Source organism: Acomys minous (genome assembly GCF_964271855.1).
Source record: "Acomys minous genome assembly, chromosome: 1".
Taxonomy (NCBI): Eukaryota; Metazoa; Chordata; class Mammalia; order Rodentia; family Muridae; genus Acomys; species Acomys minous.
The window spans coordinates 111,037,873-111,057,117 of record NC_140483.1 but is presented as its reverse complement, the minus strand read 5'-3'; the positions used below and the strand labels follow the sequence as shown (position 1 = coordinate 111,057,117).

General features: G+C 39.4%; 1 protein-coding gene across 4 annotated transcripts in view; it reads left to right on the top strand.

Annotated features, from left to right (window-relative positions):
* The window catches only part of PCMTD1 (protein-L-isoaspartate (D-aspartate) O-methyltransferase domain containing 1), a 73,831-nt gene that overhangs the window by 36,472 nt on the left and 18,114 nt on the right, over positions 1 to 19,245 (top strand). For 3 of the 4 annotated variants that reach the window (XM_084784750.1, XM_084784748.1, XM_084784749.1), the window contains one exon: positions 12,062 to 12,164. In XM_084784750.1, coding sequence (XP_084640876.1) covers positions 12,062 to 12,164 — 103 coding nt within the window. Of the gene's footprint in view, positions 1 to 12,061; positions 12,165 to 18,983; positions 19,175 to 19,245 lie in introns of those variants that run through there. The other variant, XM_084784751.1, reaches the window with a different exon arrangement.

Here is a 19,245-nt window from a genome sequence, read left to right as displayed (position 1 = left end):
ACTGTGAGTTTGAGGCCAGCCTGGTCTACAAAGTGACTCCAGGAGAGCCAAGGCTACACAGAGAGACCCTGTCTCAGAAAAAAACAAAAACAAAAACAACAAAACAAAACAAAACAAAAAACCTAAGCAAACAAAAAACCCCAAAACTTAGGGCCTTGTGTATACTAAGCATACATTCAGCCTACCACTGAGCTTCACCTCCCTTTTAAGACTGGGGGCCTTTTTATCTTTTAGTAGCCATATAAGTGGATGTGAATTGTTGGTTCATTGGTGGTTCAGTTTGACACTTCCATAATTAGTGAAGTGAGCATCTGTTCAGTACTAGTTGGTTATTATTTGCATAGCTTTGGTGCAGGGTCTGTGCAAGGTTTTCCCCTGCTCATTGCACGTTGTTATTGTTGCTTGTATTTCTTTGTGCTTTGTATGTAAGCATTTTTAGCATCAGATTTTATAATGTTTCTTCAGGTTCTGTACAGACGTCCTTAAAGTGGTCCTGCCCCAGCTCTTTGTTCCTGTGAGATAGAACACATCCTCCTAAGGGAATTTCTATTTCCCACATTAAGTGTTGGATTTAGTCTTGGTCCTTTATTCTGTCTTTTAAGAAAAGATTTCTGAATTTTAAGTAATGATGAACATTCTTCATAGTGACTTGGTTTTGGTTGTGAACAAATCTCTCTTGAGAATGTTTTCTCTTAGTCTTATCGTACTTAAGCTGTCAAAGTGCCTGTGTACACTGCACTGTTTAGTCCTATATAGGCATCTGTGCATCTTGTTTTCCATCCCAACATCGTGTATTCCATTATTAGCATGCCTTTAAAAATTTTTTTTTTGAGAATTAGTTTACAAGGCTTCTTTCTGGCATTTTTCACACCTGCTTCCTTGTGATTGATTTTCAGCTCATGCCTTTTCTTCCCCACTGTGCCCTCTTGCCATTAATATTCCCTTTTCTATTTTATTATCTCATATGTCCTGTTCTCTGATTCCTTCTCAAAGCTTCCTTTTTCTTGTCTCATGGATGCCTTTCTTGTTTTTGGAGCCTCTATTCTCCTATCTGGATGTTTAGATGTAATAGTTAGGAGGTAAGAGCCACCTATGTGAGCGACCACACAGAGCTACCTTGCTTTATATTTTTTTCAATTTCACCCATTTTACTGTAGATTTTTTTCTTTACAGCTGAATAATATTCCACTGTCTGTATGCACCACACTTTTATTATGTGTTCATCTGTTGATGGACGTAGGTTGATTTCACTTCCCTGCTTTTGTGAGTAGAGCAGCAATGTAAGTGTCTCTGGTGTCATATTGAGTCACCCATGCTTGTTGCTGCTGCTGCCTCTAAAAGTTGGTGTTCTCGTGATTTTCTTTATGGTTATTATTGCTGCCTTTTACAAATTAATAGCAGCAAATGGCATGCAGATTCCATAACATACCATGGAATTATTCATTTTCAGAGTAATTGTTTCTCTAGGTTTATTACATCAAACATTGTTAGAAAGTGTGAGGAAATCCCCTTAGTGATAGAAAAGTTTTCTAAGTGGTTTACCTGTCTATGTTTGGTATTAACATCTCTATAGCAGATGCTCCTTTTTGTTTTTGCCAAATTTAGTTGTAAGGTTTATGAATGCAGTGCTTTCGTGACCCCCTCCCCAATGAGTTTAGCACTTTTGTAGCTCCTAAGAGTGCAGCACTTTGGTGCAGCTCTGATGCAGAGGAGAAGAAATGTTGAGTCACGTGTGTGTGTTCCTAGTAGAAGTGCAGGAACTCTCTTGCTTGTGTTGGGCAAGACACTGCATTGAACTGAGGCCAGTGAGTGGAGCTTGAATCTTAAATACGACCCCAGTCCCTGTGACAACCTTAGGCAAGTCACATTCTGAGTTTTAGTAAAATTAAGTAGATTCTATTACGTTGAAAGTTTAGTATGTAAAATTGTAATCTATCCTCCATCTCCCTCTCCTGTCTCTGTCTCTGTCTGTCTGTCTGTCTGTCTGTCTGTCTGTCTGTCTGTCTGTCTCTCTCTCTCTCTCTCTCTCTCTCTCTCTCTCTCTCTCTCTCTCTCTCTCTCTCTCTCTCACACACACACACACACACACACACACACACACACATACACACACACACACACACACACACAGTGTTCCTTTGGACAGTGTCTGTTGGACTTTACAGACCATAACTACCACAAGAGTAGAAAACTACTGCCTTTTTGCATTTGTTTCTCTGTGTGAAAGAGTTCATGAACTAGTCTTGTAGTATCAAAGCTCACAGCTGTAGAATAGTTTCTTTCCTTGTGGTACAGTCATCCTTAGGCTATGCTATGTGTTGAGCTGAGTGTGTCAAATAGTGGCAGAAGCTGATTATAATTCACAGGCTTGCTTGGTTTGCAGGGAGGCTTTTGTTTTCCCTGGAATCATTCTTCACATTCTGCTTAAGTCTGCCTTCTAACAGAGTCGGCCTATTCCATTCTTGGAATTTTATTTATTTGTTGTGTGTGTGCCACGTGCATACATGCACACATGCATAAGAGAGTGTTTCATGTAGTGTGTTGTGTAATATTCATACTTTTACTGCCCTCCTTTCCACTCTTGAACCCTTCTTTCCATTAGTCTTCCCCTCTCTGTCTTTGTTTCAGACACAGTTACGTGTGTGATCACAATAGAGGCTATTTACTGGTGCATGGGCAGCTTACCAGTGTCCATACTCCTGAAGAAAATGACACCCCTCCTCTGCCAATAGCTCATCAGGGAAGGATAGAGGGGTTCAGTAGCACATCCCTCTCCTTCATCCAAAATGTAATGTTGCAGGCAATAGACATATGCGGGTCTTGTGCAGGCATCCTCAGCTGCTGTGTGTTCATGATTGTCAGGGTCCGGGCCTGTTGTATCTTGAAGACAGTGTTTCATAACACTCCTTTTCTCTTTGGATGTCTAATTTCCAGATTGCCTACTGTTTTTGTAAATGCTTTGTCCATTAAACAAAACAAAGCAAAACAAAACAAAACATCCTATAGTGAAGGATAGATCTCACTTTTATTTTGTTTGGTTTCGGTATCCTTGATTGTTGAAGGACCCATGAATTTCCACAACCTCAGGGTCTCCCTGCCCAGGTCTGGACATGGACATTGGAGAGTACTCCCAGCCTGCATCCGTACACATACAGTCCATGTCCTCAACCAGTCCTTCTCTCAGTTCTTTTCCACACAGTACAAAAAATTCATTATATTTTCTTCTTTGTCCTGTGTTTCTTTTCTTGGTGAAAGGTGCAGTTTTATTCTAAACTGCCTTAGGTAAAGACTTGAATATCAGCCTCTTTAATCTTATGCCATAGAGCAGGCAACAAATTCAATGTCCAGGTCTTAGAACCCAAAAGTAAAAAAGCATGCTTTGAAATGACTTTCCTTTTTTTTTTTCATCTTGCATTTAATCCAATGACTTCCCCACTTGCACAGTAACATGAAGCTCTAAGGGCACCTTGATTTTTAAATAATACTTATGTGATGGATGCCTAGAGGGATGAGAGTTAGCTTGAAGTGAAAAGAAAACTGTCTTACAGATAAAAAGTAAATATTTAATGTCTTCAACAGTTTTTCTATTAAATTAGGTTTGAATCTAATATATTCATTTGTAAGACTTATTCCCTAATACTGGTTTTGGTATAAATTTGCGATTTCTTTCCTTTATCATATGCTTATGAAGTATTTACATTGGACCCTATATCAGCTGCTGAGAATGGCCAATAGAGAACCATAGCACTTCTCTATTAGCTCTTCTTCGTTCTGCTCCATAAAAACACATTTCGGTGAGTCAGCCTTTGCTGGCCCTGATGCCTTCAGGTACAGTAAATGTGAGGTGAGCATCGTAGTGGCAACTGAAATTCCAGCACAGAATGGGAGGCTTTAAGTTCAAGACCAGCTTGAGCTACAAAAGAAGACCCTGTCTTTAAAAAAAAAAGGGGGGGGGGGAAGTCTGAATTCTGAGGAAATTAATTTTGGTAAAAGAATTTGGATCAAGCTCTGAAGCTCCATAAATTTGTGTGTGGGGGTGGGGGTAGAGGAAGGAGAATCATGAATTTGAAAAAATCCTTAATACATATCAAGTTCAAGAGTTCAATGCCAGACCAAACTGCAATGAGACTCTGTCTTAAAAGCCACTAACAACAAAAAAAATTCATGAGACAGTGTCTCAACAAGCCAATACATTGCTAAAATGAAGTAAAAAGGAAGTGGTAGTTATGTCTTGGATGAGTCTGGTGCCTTTTAAGATGTTAACTGGCAAATTCTAGCATTTTTTCATGAGGCCTTTTCCAAACCCAGAGAGGAGAGATAAGTTTCTCATCTTGAGAATCACTAACCTGTTACATGGTAAGACTTAGGACAAGGTGGACAGTAGTTGTCCTTGATCACTGTTAGATAGAATTGGCAGAACTCTGAGAATTGCACACACCCTCCCTCCCACATGTTTGGTTTGCTGGGGTACCAGAGCCTGTGCAGTTTAGGTTTGAGCTTAACTGTAGCCGAAGTGATCTTGACTCCTGATCTTCCTGTTTTCACTTCCCAGGTGCGAGGATTACACACATGGTATCTTGAAACTGGCTAAGTTCTGACACATTATGCTACTATAATTCAGTCTTACCTGTCATATCTACAAATTTAGTTACTTCTACTTCCAAAAGTCTTATTTAATATAACTAGAGTTGTTGTTTATGTTCTTATGCTGTCCTTCAGTCATTTTGCTGTTTCTGTTGATGGGATGTGGCTTCAGCTATTAAAAACAAGGAATTTCCAAAGTTTGTAGACAAATGGATTGAACTAGAAATGATCATAATGAGTGAGTTAACCCAGAAGCAGAAAGACTCAAATGGTATATACTCACTTATATCTGGACACTAGCCCAAGGGGCATGTCCCATGAAAGTCTTCACTTATCAGGAAAGTGGGACAGATGAGAGGACATCCTATTGGGACTTTAGGTGAGAGAAGCATGGGAGAATGGGGAAAGAAGGATCCAAAGGGTACTAGAAATCTACAAGAAGAGCATTATGATGGATATATCTGGGCCCAGGGGTCCTGCTCAAACTATGGCACCATTCAAGAACTATACGTGCAGCAAACATTGAACCCCGACCCAGATCTAGCCAATGGACAAGACATTCTCCACGGTTGAGTGGAGAGTGGGGACTTACTTTCCACAAACTCTGGTGCCCCATATATTTGACCACGTCCCCTTGATGGGGAGGCCTGGTGGCACTCAGAGGAAGGATATCAAGAAGAGACTTGATGCCCTATGAGCATATACAGGGGGAGGAGGACCCCTTCAGTCACAGTCATAGGAGAGGGGAGTAGGGGGAAAGTGGGAGGGAGGGAGGAATGGGAGGATACAAGGGATGGGATAACTATTGAGATAGAATATGAATGAATTAATAAAAAATAAAAAATATTATAACTAGGGTTATGAATAACCAATATAATTTATTAAAAGGTATTTTATATGTCTAATTTAATATAATTGACTCTATATTGGTTTCATAGAAACCAAATAGCCAGTTCATCTACTCCCTCTTGTGGTAAATATTAAGGCTTAGCCAAATGTTTTTACATTAGTCATTGTTAACTTTTGGTATTACTTTAAAAATGAAAACAGAGATTCGAATGGTCCAAAGCACTGAGAATTACTCAGTCTGAGTTGGGCATGGTGGTACATGCCCTTAACCCTGTCCTGAGGCAAGAATACTGCTGAGAATTCAAGACTAGCCTGAACTGGGGTCAGCTCTTATCAGGCTGAATCACAGAGGTGTGTGTGTGTGTGTTTTAGAAAATCAGGGTGGGCTTTGTAATTAATAATTAGGAGGGTGCATTTCTGCACCAGAGCCCTGGATGTGTGTTATTACTTTAGCCTGACCAGGCCATACCGTAGAGGGAGTGCCTTTGGCATGTGTGCAGTAGGACCCAGGAATAATGGCTTTACACAGGTCATGTTTGTCCTGCTTTTATGTTCCTAGGTTATTGATGTACCATCGTGGCTGAGAACCACTTCTGTAAGTTACAATGCTGCTTGTGCCCCTAACATGGTCTGTAAGAGGAATTGGATCACATCATAATTTCTGATGGTCTGTTACCTCTGATATTTCACTGCAAAGGAGGCGCTTTTAAGTAAGCAGTTGTGGATCCTCAAGATTCCTTTTAGAGTAAAAAATAATTTCCAGGAAGTAGTTGATTAATCCTAGGTTGCGGCTGGGTGTGGTAGCACACGCCTGTAATCCCAGCACTCAGGAGGCAGAGGCAGGTGGATCGCTGTGAGTTTGAGGACAGACTGGTCTGCAAAGTGAGTCTCGAGGACAGCCAAGAATACACAAAGAAACCCAGTCAAACTGTCCCCTCCTCCACCCCCCCCAAAAAAAAAAACCAAAAACAACTAATCCTAGGTTGTTCCACAGGGAAGAACACCATGCAGTTTGGCTTTAAGTGTTCCCAACTGAACTTGCAGGTTTGATCATTTCCTTCTAGCGGATCTTCCAGTTCTCGGTTAAGAGCCCCTTTTGTCTGGATTGTGTTCTGTGAATTAGCCTTATAGAAAATGCCAGTAGCAGTGTGAGCTTTGTTTGTGTAGTGTAAAGCTTTGGGTCCTCCGGATGACTAGCGTATGTGTGTTATCAGGTGAAGAAGACCCAGCTGCAGATAGAATAGAGTTACTGTGTTTTATCTAGTAATTACTGACCGTTACATGCACACTTTAATTATTGACTAACTGATGTATATGTGAGCCAGTTAGGGCTAGGTACAGTTGTTAAAAGAGATAATTGGTCTTTATTACATTAGAATTTTGTTAAATTTGTTATTTATGATATATGAACTTTAGTCAGTCTTAAATAATTTCAAATATACAGACTAGATATTTCTTAGTAACTCTTATTTGTTTTAATAAACTGACTCTTTCAATTTTCTCTTTGGAAGTTAATTGTTAAGAGGTGTGTCAACTGTTAGTATTTTCTCTTTAAAACTGTTTATTATAGAAATGAAACCTTTATTATTTCATAATCTTTCTTGGCTTATTTGAATAAATAGCATTGAGTTGTGTTGAATACAAAATCACATTCACATTTCATCTAGAGAACTATTTTTCTTCCCATTGGCAACTTATACTGTTGTTTGATATACATAATAATGTCTTTTTAAAAATCTAGACTTTCATGGTTTTTTATTTTCTATTTTTATTTTATCTTCTCCTTTCTTCCTGTGACAGGATCTCATGTAACCATTTTGGCCTTGACTAGGCTAAACAACTGAAGATCACCTTGAGCCTTGTGTAGCTTTACCATTTCATGTGGGGTAGGGAGGCGTGAGCGCATGCCACAGCGGGCTTGTAGCGGTCAGCGGCCCTCCGCAGGTGTTGGTCATCACTGTTCTACCTGGTTCGAGACACGGATTCTCGGTTGTTGATTGTTGCATAGCGAGGCTAGTCAGCCTGCGAGCTTCTGGGTCTCTTGCTTGGCCTTCCATCTGCAGTAGGAACACAGGGATTGCAGACAAGCTAAGGACTGGATTTAGATGGGTTCTAGGATTCAGAATTGGTTTCCCGTACTTTCACAGCAATCACTTTTATGTTAACACCTCCTTAGTCCTAGCCTGTTAGGTTTTGATTGACAGGTTGCACGTGTTTATGGGAGGAATGCTTGCTTTTCTTTCCTTCCTTCCTTCCTTCCTTCCTTCCTTCCTTCCTTCCTTCCTTCTTTCTTTCTTTCTTTCTTTCTTTCTTGTTTCTCAAGACAGGGTTTCTCTGTGTAGCTTTGGCTGTCCTGGACTCACTTTGTAGACCAGGCTGGCCTCGAACTGACAGCCATCCACCTGCCCTTGCCTCCCACGTGCTGGGATTAAAGATGTACACCACCACACCCAGCCCAGGTAAAACACATTTTTAAACAGTGTATAATGAGATGGCCTTCCTACCTTAGATCTTTCAGTCTCTATTTTCAGAAGTAGCCGGCTGTGCCTTCAGTTTCCTGTGTCCTATTTCCCTGTGGTTCTCTTTTTGAGTTGTAACCATCAGCATTGTCCCACATTTATGACAACTTGATATGTTCTAGTTGAAAGCACGTTCTGTGACTATAATAACATTGCTATTTCAGCTCTGCTTTCTACTTTTTAACCATTAGTGTGTGTGTGTGTGTGTGTGCGCGTGCGTGCGTGCGTGCGTGCGTGCGTGCGTGCGTGCGTGTGTGTTCCTTTGAATATGTGTGTAAGAGTACAGGTGCCTCTGGAGGCCCTTGGAGCTTGCGTTACAGGCAGGACTTTGAGCCTAGGAACCCGAGTCCTCTGCAAGAGCAGCACACGCTCTTAGCTGCTGAGACTCCTCTCCTGTCCATGAATTTTGCCTTTTACTAATATATTTATCTTTTAAATTTAATTCAGTGTTAATGGCTTGATTATTACGTGATAAAGGTATGCCTCCATGTTGCTTTAAAATTAAGCAATTCCATTTTAAAACAGAGGTCTGTATTATCTTTTAATAGTGTGTTCTCTGTATATATGCTGTGTTTGAAAATAGTTTTTAATATATTACTGAGGGAAAATTGTTTTTTCCCCAGCTGTATAGTTGAGACTTTAAACTTGATCTTGTTGCCCCCGTCTGCTGAGTATGGGGTTACAGCTGGACCACCGTACATTCTACTTCTGAAATTACTAACTGCCTTATGTTAAGATGATATGAAAAATAAGTTAGGTAAGAAAACATATTCCTTAAGATGGGTCATAAGAACAGTGGCTATTTTTCCAGAGAACCTGGGTTCAGTTCCTAGCACCTACATGGCAGCTCACAACTATCTGCCACTCTCACTCCTAGGGATCTGATACCCTCACATGCAGAAAAAATACAATGAAATTAAAAAATATATACAAAATGCGCTTTCAGAATGATGAGAGTAGGAGAAATAGTCTTCCCCAGGAAAGAGTACAGCAACTGGTTATCCAGTACCAAACGGTCAGCCCTGAAACCACACATACAGGTAACATCATATATCCTGTGAAGGTTGTATTTATGTATTTAGGAATATATATGTAATAGATAGGTAAATATAATATATGTATGTAACAAGACTTAATAGAAAAAGGTCATGAATTTGAAAGAGGGGTTGAGAAGGTTTGGGAGGATGGAAAGGAAGGGAAAATAATGTACTTATAACCTCCAAAAATAAAAGATAGTTACAGAAATGTCCCATTTCTGAAAGTTGATAGAGTGTTTTCAGACAGTAATGGAAGCATCTTGAAGTGAGGAACAGCCTGTCTTTGTCCTTTTGACCTAGTCTCAAGTCTACACTCTTGTGTAAATTAGTCAGCTTGAAATAGCAATGGAAACCTTCATTTTCAGATTCTTCGCTTTTGCATTTGGTCTTACAGGAAATATAGAATGCCAGCAATATTTTGTTCATGTCTTATTTTTTGCACAAAGTGTTTGAAAATTATTACTAAATATTAATGGATAATGGGAGTACAAGTTCCTCTTAGAGATTTTACCTGAGTGGATCATGGAAGATAGAAGCAAATTGAGATTAATTTGGTTGTAAGGCTTTTCTTACCTGTAGTATTTATTAAGTGATTACAGTTTGATATTAACTTTTCACTTTAATTTTTAATAATTTTTATTTCAAGTTAAAAATGAAAATGGTACTTGAAAGACACAAGTAGCTGATGCATGTGGTCTCCCATGTCTACAGACAGGTGAGGTGGACAAGGCTAAGATGACTTTCAAACAATTTCAGCTACTGATAGCTATAGTTTTTAAAGTGCTATTTTCTGACAGGTGGAGGAAAATACCAGCCAGCATTTTCTACATATCAGCTTCAGTTATAGGTGATTGTCTATAAGGCAGCTTTAACTTGAACAAGCTTTAAAGTACATACTTCTATTACTATTACTTTATTGTACAAGGTTGCACAAGGCTATTTTCATGTCTGTAATATACTTTGACTGTATTATCTCCTTAATCTACCTGACTCTCCTCCAAGTGTTTCTAGGCTGAACTTTCTCTGGCATGTATAGACTCTATTGGAAACTCAAGTTCTCAGGATGCTCAGATTGGGTATGTGTTAACAGGTGACATCACTGTGTGTTAGATTCTACATATAATTTGGGGGTGGGGATTTTTTAAAAAAACATCTTTTACTGCTTTTAGTATGAGGAAGTATTAAATGATGTTGGACTGACATTTCAGTTTTCAGATGAAAGCTGACCAGTTTATAAGGAAACAGTAAAAAAGAAGTGCTTAGGATTGCCTCAGTTTGTTCATGTTTAAAAACATAATATTTCAGGTTGGTTGCCATGGTGACTACTGCCATAATCCCATTACTTGAGAAGTGGTGACAGGACCAATTCTTGAAGTCATTCTCCATTGCATAACATTTCTGTGTGACCTTGTCTCAGCTCCCCACCCCACCTCCCAAACAAAAACAAAACCTCACCAAAGTGAAGGGGGGTGGGGAGAAAAAGAAAACAAACTAATCCCTGTGTTGTGTTTACTGAGTCAAATTCTCTGTTAAAATTTCTTGTCTAAATGCATTTTCTTGGTAAAAATCAGTTTTCTGTTTTTTCTAAGTAAGTAACTAAAAAGAATGTGGTGACAAGAGAAAGAATATGCATTTGGTATTTGGTTTGAACACTGTGAACATTTTCTGTCAATTTTTTCTGTACTCTTTGAACATCTAAATTTGATCTTCTGTAGTTAACTCTTTTGTTACTTTAAAGTAGTTCGTGGTTAATAAATACTAGTCTGAAATTCATTGTCTTGTGACAGATAGTAGAGGACATCTGCAGTTACAGAATTTTTTTATGAAAAATTATTAAGCTAGGCATGATAGCACACACCTTTAATCCCAGCATTCCAGAGGCAGAGGCAGAGGCAGAGGCAGGAGAATGTCTAAGTTCAGGGATAGTTGGGAGTGACTCCTTCCCCAAAACAAGATTGAGAAGAAAACACAACCTTCTCAGGATATCTCTCAGACCAGAGTAGAAGAATACGAAGCACACACCTGTTCGGTTCCATTTCAGCCGATGAGGAGAACTTGTGGTTCAGCTGCAGTCATGTGACTACCTTTGTGAGGATTGTGGACACAGGATGTGTAGTAGTAACCTTAGTAAACACTGTGCCCTAGATCTCCGTGAGAAAATATTATCTGCCGCTTACAGGGGAGCATTGAGTCAGCTCAGCTCTCCAGCCCTTCTCCTCGGAGGTCTCTTCAGCCATCATCATGTGTAAAAAGAAGTATGGTGTCAAAGGCATGAAGTTTTCTGGAACTCTTAACTGCACACGTGAGAACCACCAGATTTTGAATAAATGATAAGTAAAGGTTATGGTAAAGATTCTTTTTTTTTTTTTTTTTTTTTTTTTTTGAGACAGGGTGTAGCCTTCTCTGTGTAGCCTTGGCTGTCCTGGACTCCCTTTGTAGACCAGGCTGGCCTCAAACTCACAGGAATCCACCTGCCTCTGCCTCCCAAGTTCTGGGATTAAAGGTGTGCACCACCACTGCCCAGCTTTATAGTAAAGATTCAGCCTCAGCTGGCTTTGGTGATGCACGCATCTTTCCCCTTGCAACTCTGGAAGTTGAGGCAGGAGAATCAAGTTAGAGACCAGCGTGGACTGCATAGTGACTTGAAGGCCAGCCTGAGGGCTCAAGTTAGCAACACAGTGGGCCGGAGGGGCAGATGGTGAGTGGGACAAGCTCTGGTTCCAGACTCAGAATTGCAAAGTGTCACCACCACGTAAACCTGGAGATCTGTGATTACTTGGACCATAGCTTCCTGCCAAAAATGTGTCTTTGGAGACCTGTAAGTTAATAGCCCTGTAATCTCTCACTACTGTGTTCTCTCCCTCTTCCTCGTCATAGAAAGTAGGCAAACACCCCTCCACCTTACTATACTGAATCTGTGTACATAGTTTTTCATTCAGCTCTAAAATCCAGCTAGTAGATGTTTGCCTATTTCTTGCCCTCTTTAAATGCCATGGATAGATAAGTGCACAGAAATTAGAACTCTGGGGCATATCATTAATATTTTTGTAAAAACCACTGCTACAATTACAGGTCCTTTTGGAATAAATCATGGGATTGAACTTCATTCAGATGTGGTGGAATATGCCAAGGAAAAACTGGAGAGCTTCATCAAAAATAGCGATAGCTTTGATAAGTAAGTATTTATACCCGTAGTTTCCCCGTAAGAACAATTGTGTGCAGTATGCTGGTTCTTGAACAGTGTTGTTGATCCTGGTTAAGTACGTACAGAAGAAATCTCTGTGCTATGCAATGAGAAAAAAAATAGGAAAGTTGCCATGTAATTTTTTAATTAAAGTATAGATAAATCATATGTGATGACTGGATTTTCACTTACTAAATGTCATATGGCATCATCTGAAAAGAAAACAGGATGTTTGTACTCAAAGTACATTTTGGTTACTGGTTTTAAACCTTTTGAGTAGTAGTTTAACATTCTGTCTTCTGTTTGTACCATAATTTGTATGTCATCATACAAAGCTCCCTCCTTATAATATTCAGTTACTCCATAATAAGTTTAGTGGAAATTACTGTGTACATATGTCTGTATATGTCAGACTCTATTTTATGGAACTGTTTACTTTAACTCTGGCTTCTCTTTCCAAGACATATTACGTGGGTGTTGATCCTTGGCCAGCAGTGAAAGTGAAGATTTGGGGTGTAATAATGCTAAAATTCTGCCTTGACAGTTTTATGGATCAAGGGCTCTTAGGCTTGAGTTTGAAATAAAGCCTGTGAATTGAAATAGCTTACTGTGTGTAGGGCTTTGGCATGCCATTCTGTGTGGTGTGTCATGGTTTCCAATAGAGAGAGCCTTACAGAGGATAGGAAGCACAGGACGCTTAGGACAGTCACTGCACTCTGTCTTCCTGGGAGGGCAGTTTCCTGTTTTGCCCTTTTGCTCTTCTTCCTCTTCCACTTGCCATTTGCTTTTTGTCTCCTCCTCTGTTATGGGTTTGTATCTATCCTAGTGTGAATAATGCTTGAACTGGTTGAAGAAAACAGCAAAATCCTCAGCTCTTGGAGCCCAACTGAGGCTTTGTGCAGCAGAGGTGTGGTTATAAATGGATTCTTAAGTACTTCAGGCAGGATTGAAGGTTCTGGTTATGTTTTTCTTAGTGACACAATAGATCTATGTTGGACAGGTAGATTATCAATTAGCAAAACACTTTATCTCTTGTAGATTTATGTTATGTGTATGAGTGTTCTGTTTACATGTCTGTGTGTGCAACCACATACGAACCTGGTGCACACTGAGTTCAAGAGATGGTGTCAGATCCTGCACTGGAGTTACAGAGTTTGAGAGCTGCCATGTGGGTGCTGGAATTCTAACCACAGTCTTCTGCAAGAGCAAGTGTGCCAAATCACTGAGCCCTCTCACCAGAGCCTGAACAACTTTTTATAAATAATTAAAACATAATTCATACTTTCAGTCATTTTCAATTGCCTACTGCATTTATTCCAAAGAAACATACTTAACAGAAATCAAGGTTTTTAGCTCAAATTACTTAAAAAGAAACTGCTATTAAATTTTATTATCTGTTTGTGTCCTCATTGTTTTTCTTCTAATGACTAATGTTGTGCTGATTCTTGAGATGTGGGCATGATTAATTTTTACCTAGCTATTGAGATTTCTTTTAATTGCTGAATTTCCTGTAACATATGTTTTAAAATTGAAACTAATGTGCCCAAAAGAAGTCTTTTAATATATTTCAACTTAGAAAGCATAAAAGTAATAAAAATGAAGGCATAAAATCTCCAGTAAGCTCTGTTACTGGACCGTATTAGTTGTTAATACATTTCATCTGTTGATACATGAAGGTTTAGTTTCTTGTCATTAATCAACAAGCTTAAGGAAGACGAGTCACTAAGGCAACTCTCTTCAGGTTTATTGTTGAGAAGTGGTCCTGGTAGCAGTAAAATGTGCTGTGGTTTTAATGCTTTTTATTTTGTATAGTATAATAAATCAGTTTGAAGGTTGTTTACATGTTTCACTTATATTTTTGTCTTCAGTGTTGTGTGTGGGTAGGTGTGCTTGTTGATGTGAGTATGGACGTGAAGGTGTGCATACATGTGTGTATGTGTTGAGGCCAGAGGTTGATGCGGGATCTCTTTCTTGTGTCACTCTTCATTTGTACTTTTCAGACACAGTCTCTCACCCAAGTTGAAGCTCTTCAACTCAGCAAACTGCATGTTATGTGCTAGGGTTTTTTATATGCCTCTGGGAGTACAGACTCAGGTCCTCACTTGCATCGCTGGCATCTACTGGGGCACCTCAGGCCCGCCCCCTCTCCCTCTCTCTCCCTCTCCCCCCCCCCCAAATGTTCTCATGAGCCAGGCATGGTGGCTCAACACCTTTAATCCGAGCACTCTAGAGGCAGAGGCAGGCAGATCGCTGTGAGTTTGAGACCAGCCTGGTCTTCAAAGAGAGTCCAGGACAGCCACGGCTACACACAGATACCCTGACTTGAATAACATCCCCCACCAAAAAAAAATGTTGTCACATGATTGTAAAATGATCAAATTTTTTTTCTGCTTTTAAAAAAATTTTTGTTACTGTTATGCAGATTTTTAAACTAATTCCTGAAATGATGATTCATACATTCAGTGAAGAGTAATCTAAGTGCTTCCTTGTGACATTGAATGTTTTTGCTATCCCACTTATAATCAATAACTAGGTGTTTATCATAGCTGCTGAAGTGTTACAGCTTACTTTTGAAACATTTTTATGTTAATCCATTGTAAAGAAGTCAGTTGGGACATTTGTATCTTACTTCTTAGGCAGTGGTATTGTAGTCAGGTTTCTATTGATGTGATAAACACCATGACCTAAAGCAAGCTAGGAAGGAAAGAGTTTATTTCTGCTTACAGCTTAAAGTCCATTACTGCATATAGTCAGGGCAGGAACTCCAGGTAGACTCCTGGAAACAGGAACTGAAGGAGAGGCACAGAGGAGGGTTGCTTTCTAACTTGCTCTCTATGGCTTGCTTAGCCTGCTTTCTTACTGTATGTAACCTAGGACCACCAGTCTAGGGATGACACTGCCCGAAGTAGTAGGCCAGGCTACCCTTTGAAGATTTTCTTATATATATCTGCTGGAGGTCAGGGTGAGCTTTCATATATGGGAGGGGGAGAGATCTAGTAACTAGTGTTAGAATATATAATGTACAATGTAGAAATACAAGTAAGTGTGTGTGTGTTGCATGTGTAGTGTACAAACTTGGGTCTTATGTCTGAAATCATTTGTTCTTTGAATAAAAGAGTCATTAATACATGTCTGTAGAACTATGTTAGTGTCACATGAACAGGTCCACGGCTCAGGACAGCTCCTCAGAGTTTACTGTACTTGGACATAGGAAGCAGGATTACTTATTCCTTAGTGATGGTGTTCTCTGAACTTCCTTATGAACTGGTCTGATTTCAAAGGATTTCCTTAACACAAATGACCAGATGATTATTTTTAGGATGGCTGGGCTAAGTGGTCTCTGATGGCAGCCAGTGCCATTTGCCTCTGCAGAAGATGACTCCAAGCCTCAACAGAGATGGTCATGGCAGGCTCTAGTAGCGTTGCCCTGCTCTTGCTAGTTTATTGAGCTCTAACAGTCTTCACACACCACAAAATGCCATTTTTATTTTATTATTTTATTTTTTGTAGTTTTTTTAAAAAAAGATTTATTTATTTATTAAGCACACAGTGTTTTGGATGCATGTACCTGTACTCCAGAAAAGGGCACCAGATCTCATTATAGGTGGTTGTGAGCCACCATTGGTTGCTGGGAATTGAACTCAGGACCTTTGGAGGAGCAAGCAGTGCTCTTAACCTCTGAGCCATCTCTCCAGCCCCCCTCCCCATTTTTATTTTATTAAACATTTTTATTAATCTACTTAGAGCAGTTGATTCTTGCCTTCTATGATGTGGGTCCTGGGTATCAAACTCTGGCTGTCAGATTTGCCAGCAAGCAGCTTTCCCCACTGAGCCAAAAGTTCACTTGACAGCCGTCAAGGTTCCTTTTTCAAATGTTCACTCTGGTCCAGATTGGTATTGGGGCCTATTCTCTGAGGCTTTGAAAAGACTAGGTGTTGAGTTGAGGGCTCTCTGCAAACACCACAGCCAGCAGAGTAATGGTCCATACGAGGCAGAAAGGAAACTGATTCAGCACTACTCAGTGCTGGTGTTGGTTCAGACTTCTAAGTCACACTTGATGCTTTATCTCAGGCATATTTCAGCACAGCTAATGATAGTTAACTCAATCCCATGTATACAACAAAGTTTAAAGCATGTTTATGTTGAAACTCTTTAAAAACACACCCATAAAGATGGGTTCTATTGACTGAGAAACAGTGCTCAAGATAAGTGTCCAGGGAGTGACTGAGCTAAGTGTAAAAGTCTGTGAGTCAAGTGAGGCCTGGCCCTACAGACAGCACACCCCACCAGGCTGCTGACTGCATCCATTTCTAGTTTCCAGACTGTAAACAGGTTATACATCTCTTCTTTGCAGAGACATCCCCACATCTTTTACAATCTGTGGTCCCCAGTGCTTACCTGTGAGCACAAAGACCATTTTTATTTAGTCAACAAGAGGAGGAGGAAGTTGGGGGAGTCAGCTTACTTCATTTTTTTTTTTTAATTTTTTGAGTCAGCTTACTTCAAAACAGTATTTATGCAGTAAGCAAAATACATTTGTCCAGTTGTAAGTACTTGGGAGAGCATCTTAGAGAAGCTTGAGTTGTAAATTTTGACCTCATAGAAGAGTTTGACTTAATACATATAAATGTGTGTATACAGTTGATTTGTCTCTTTAGGTCAGTAGAGTGTACCTCATCCCTCAAGATGACTAGAGAGAGGGTTTTGGAAATGCTTCTTTGTAGCCAAATGAGTAGAGTTTGCATATTCTTGTAGCTGAACACATGTGAGTCATAGATAATGAAAACAGTAGTGTGTAGTCAGACCAGTAAGTAAATCTGTTGTCTTAGACTGGTGGTTCTCAACCTATGGGTTGCGATCACTTTGACAGGTTGCATATCAGATATCTTGTATATCAGATATTTACATTATGATTAATAACAGTAGCAAAACAGTTATGAAGTACCCAAGAAAAAAATTGTTTTAAAGAGTCACAGCATTAGGAAGGTCTATTTTAGACTCTGGCCAGTTAAAATTTATCATCATCATCATCATCATCATCATCATCATTATTATTTCTTTCTAGAAATGAGGTGCTACCAATAAACTATAGCCTAGCCACTTAGCACTCATTATGAAATGTAAAGCAGCACTTTTATGTGCATCATGTATTTCCTTGAGGTAAGAATCAGGCACTGTCAACTGAGATAGGACAGCTTGGCGTTATTGGAGGGGAAGATGAGTGAAAGACAATGCATTCTTCATCTTTTGTAGTTTTAAATGATATAAGTGATACATGGCTACAATTAGTGTCCTGGTTTTACTTACAACTAATCAAAGGTTTATTTTCCACAGTGATTTGTAGTTGAAAATTAACTGCTTCTGTATTTAGTTTTATCACTGGAGTAGTTTCTTATGTTATCTTTAAGAGAATTGTATTGAAGTTATTTTGCTTTTGTAATTAATTTATACTTTTCAGTTGTTGGTATATCTTGATATACTAAAAGAGTCCAGAAATAATTTTATATAAATTATTGCAAGTTGTAAGCAGTTTTTTTTTTTTTTTCTCTCAGTGATACTGAGGATACATGCTAGATCATTGGGCCACCAAACTACAACCTCAGCCATTTTTAAATATGATTTTTAACTGATTGTGATGAGGCATACCTGCAGTCCCAGCACTTGAGAGATTGATGCAGGAGTATTACTGAGTGCTCCAAGCTAACCTAGCTGCAGAGTCAAGCCCTGTCTTAAAAGCATTGCTTTTTTTCCCTGCATTTATTCCTTCCTTCCTCCCTTTTGTTTCATTTTGTTTTGTTTTGTTATAACAGGGATTTGTTAAGTTGCTCCGATCGCCCTCAAATTTGTGATCCTCCTGCCTTAGCTTCTACAGTGCTGGGACTGTAGGTGTGAACCGCCAGACTTTGCTAGACAAATTTTAATGTGATAGAAGACAGTCAGATTGTTTGAGGACAGAGAATCCTTAAGCTGGGCATGGTAGCACACGCCTTTAATCTGAACATCCCGGAGGCAGAGGCAGGCAGATCACTGTGAGTTCAAGGCCATCCTGGTCTACAAAGTGAGTCCAGGGCAGCCATGGCTACACAGAGAAATCCTGTCTCAAAAAATCAAAAACCAAAAAATAAATAAAAACATTGTAAAAGAACTGTCAATTCTAATATTAACATCTATGTGGAAAAAATCAGTGGCTTTAAATGACTTAGCTGTCAGATTTTCTCTAGAACATTTAGGGACCATTTCAGTACTGTGGATTTCTACAGTGCCACAGTAATTCGGGTTTGTTTATTCATTGCAAACAAACAAACAAGGAAAGCCACTTTATTTAACATTTACTTCAAATAATGCCTGAATTGTCCTAAGATGAGTCTGATGCAGTTGGAAGGGAAAACACTTGAAAAGGTAAAGTCTCTGTTTTCTAATTTTCATTCAGCAGTTTAGTTATTGATAATAAGGGATTTGAATGGTGTATTTGGAGATCAAGAGTTTAATATTTCCCTTGCTTTCACCCCAGCAGAAATGTTTAAAGTTTGTCTTATTTTTAACAAAGTTGCTATAGCTCTTAAGACTCAAACTGTATTTTAATGAAATGTTTTAAGAAAAAGATTTGTGATTCATTTGTCAATTTCTTTTGGATGAGATATGAGAACAAGGTAGGACTCTTCCCCAGGTCCTTGAAATTCCTTTATTCCATTGGAATAATTGTCTACAATTCAATGACAGTGTCCGCTGGCACCTAGTTAAGCTAGGTGCGCAATTGCTGGCCCAGCCTCACAGTGTATTGAAGGGGAATGTTGTTTTTTCTACTCTCAGTCAGCTCCTAGACCTAGACTATCCGTCTAAGAGGGAAGCCACAGGGCAAGGCTAGGTCACCCTGTCTCCTAGCTGCTTTTCAAAAGAATTATATGGGCAAGTTGGCAAGGTCCCTGCTGTGAACGCAATCATCTGTCCATCTGAAGATGAAGATGGCCCAACATGCACCTGTAAAGAAAGCCATTGCTAAGGTAAGTGATTGGAATACTGGTCTTCTTTGGGCAAGTGTTTATGTTCTCAGCCAAGATGTCTGTATGTTCTG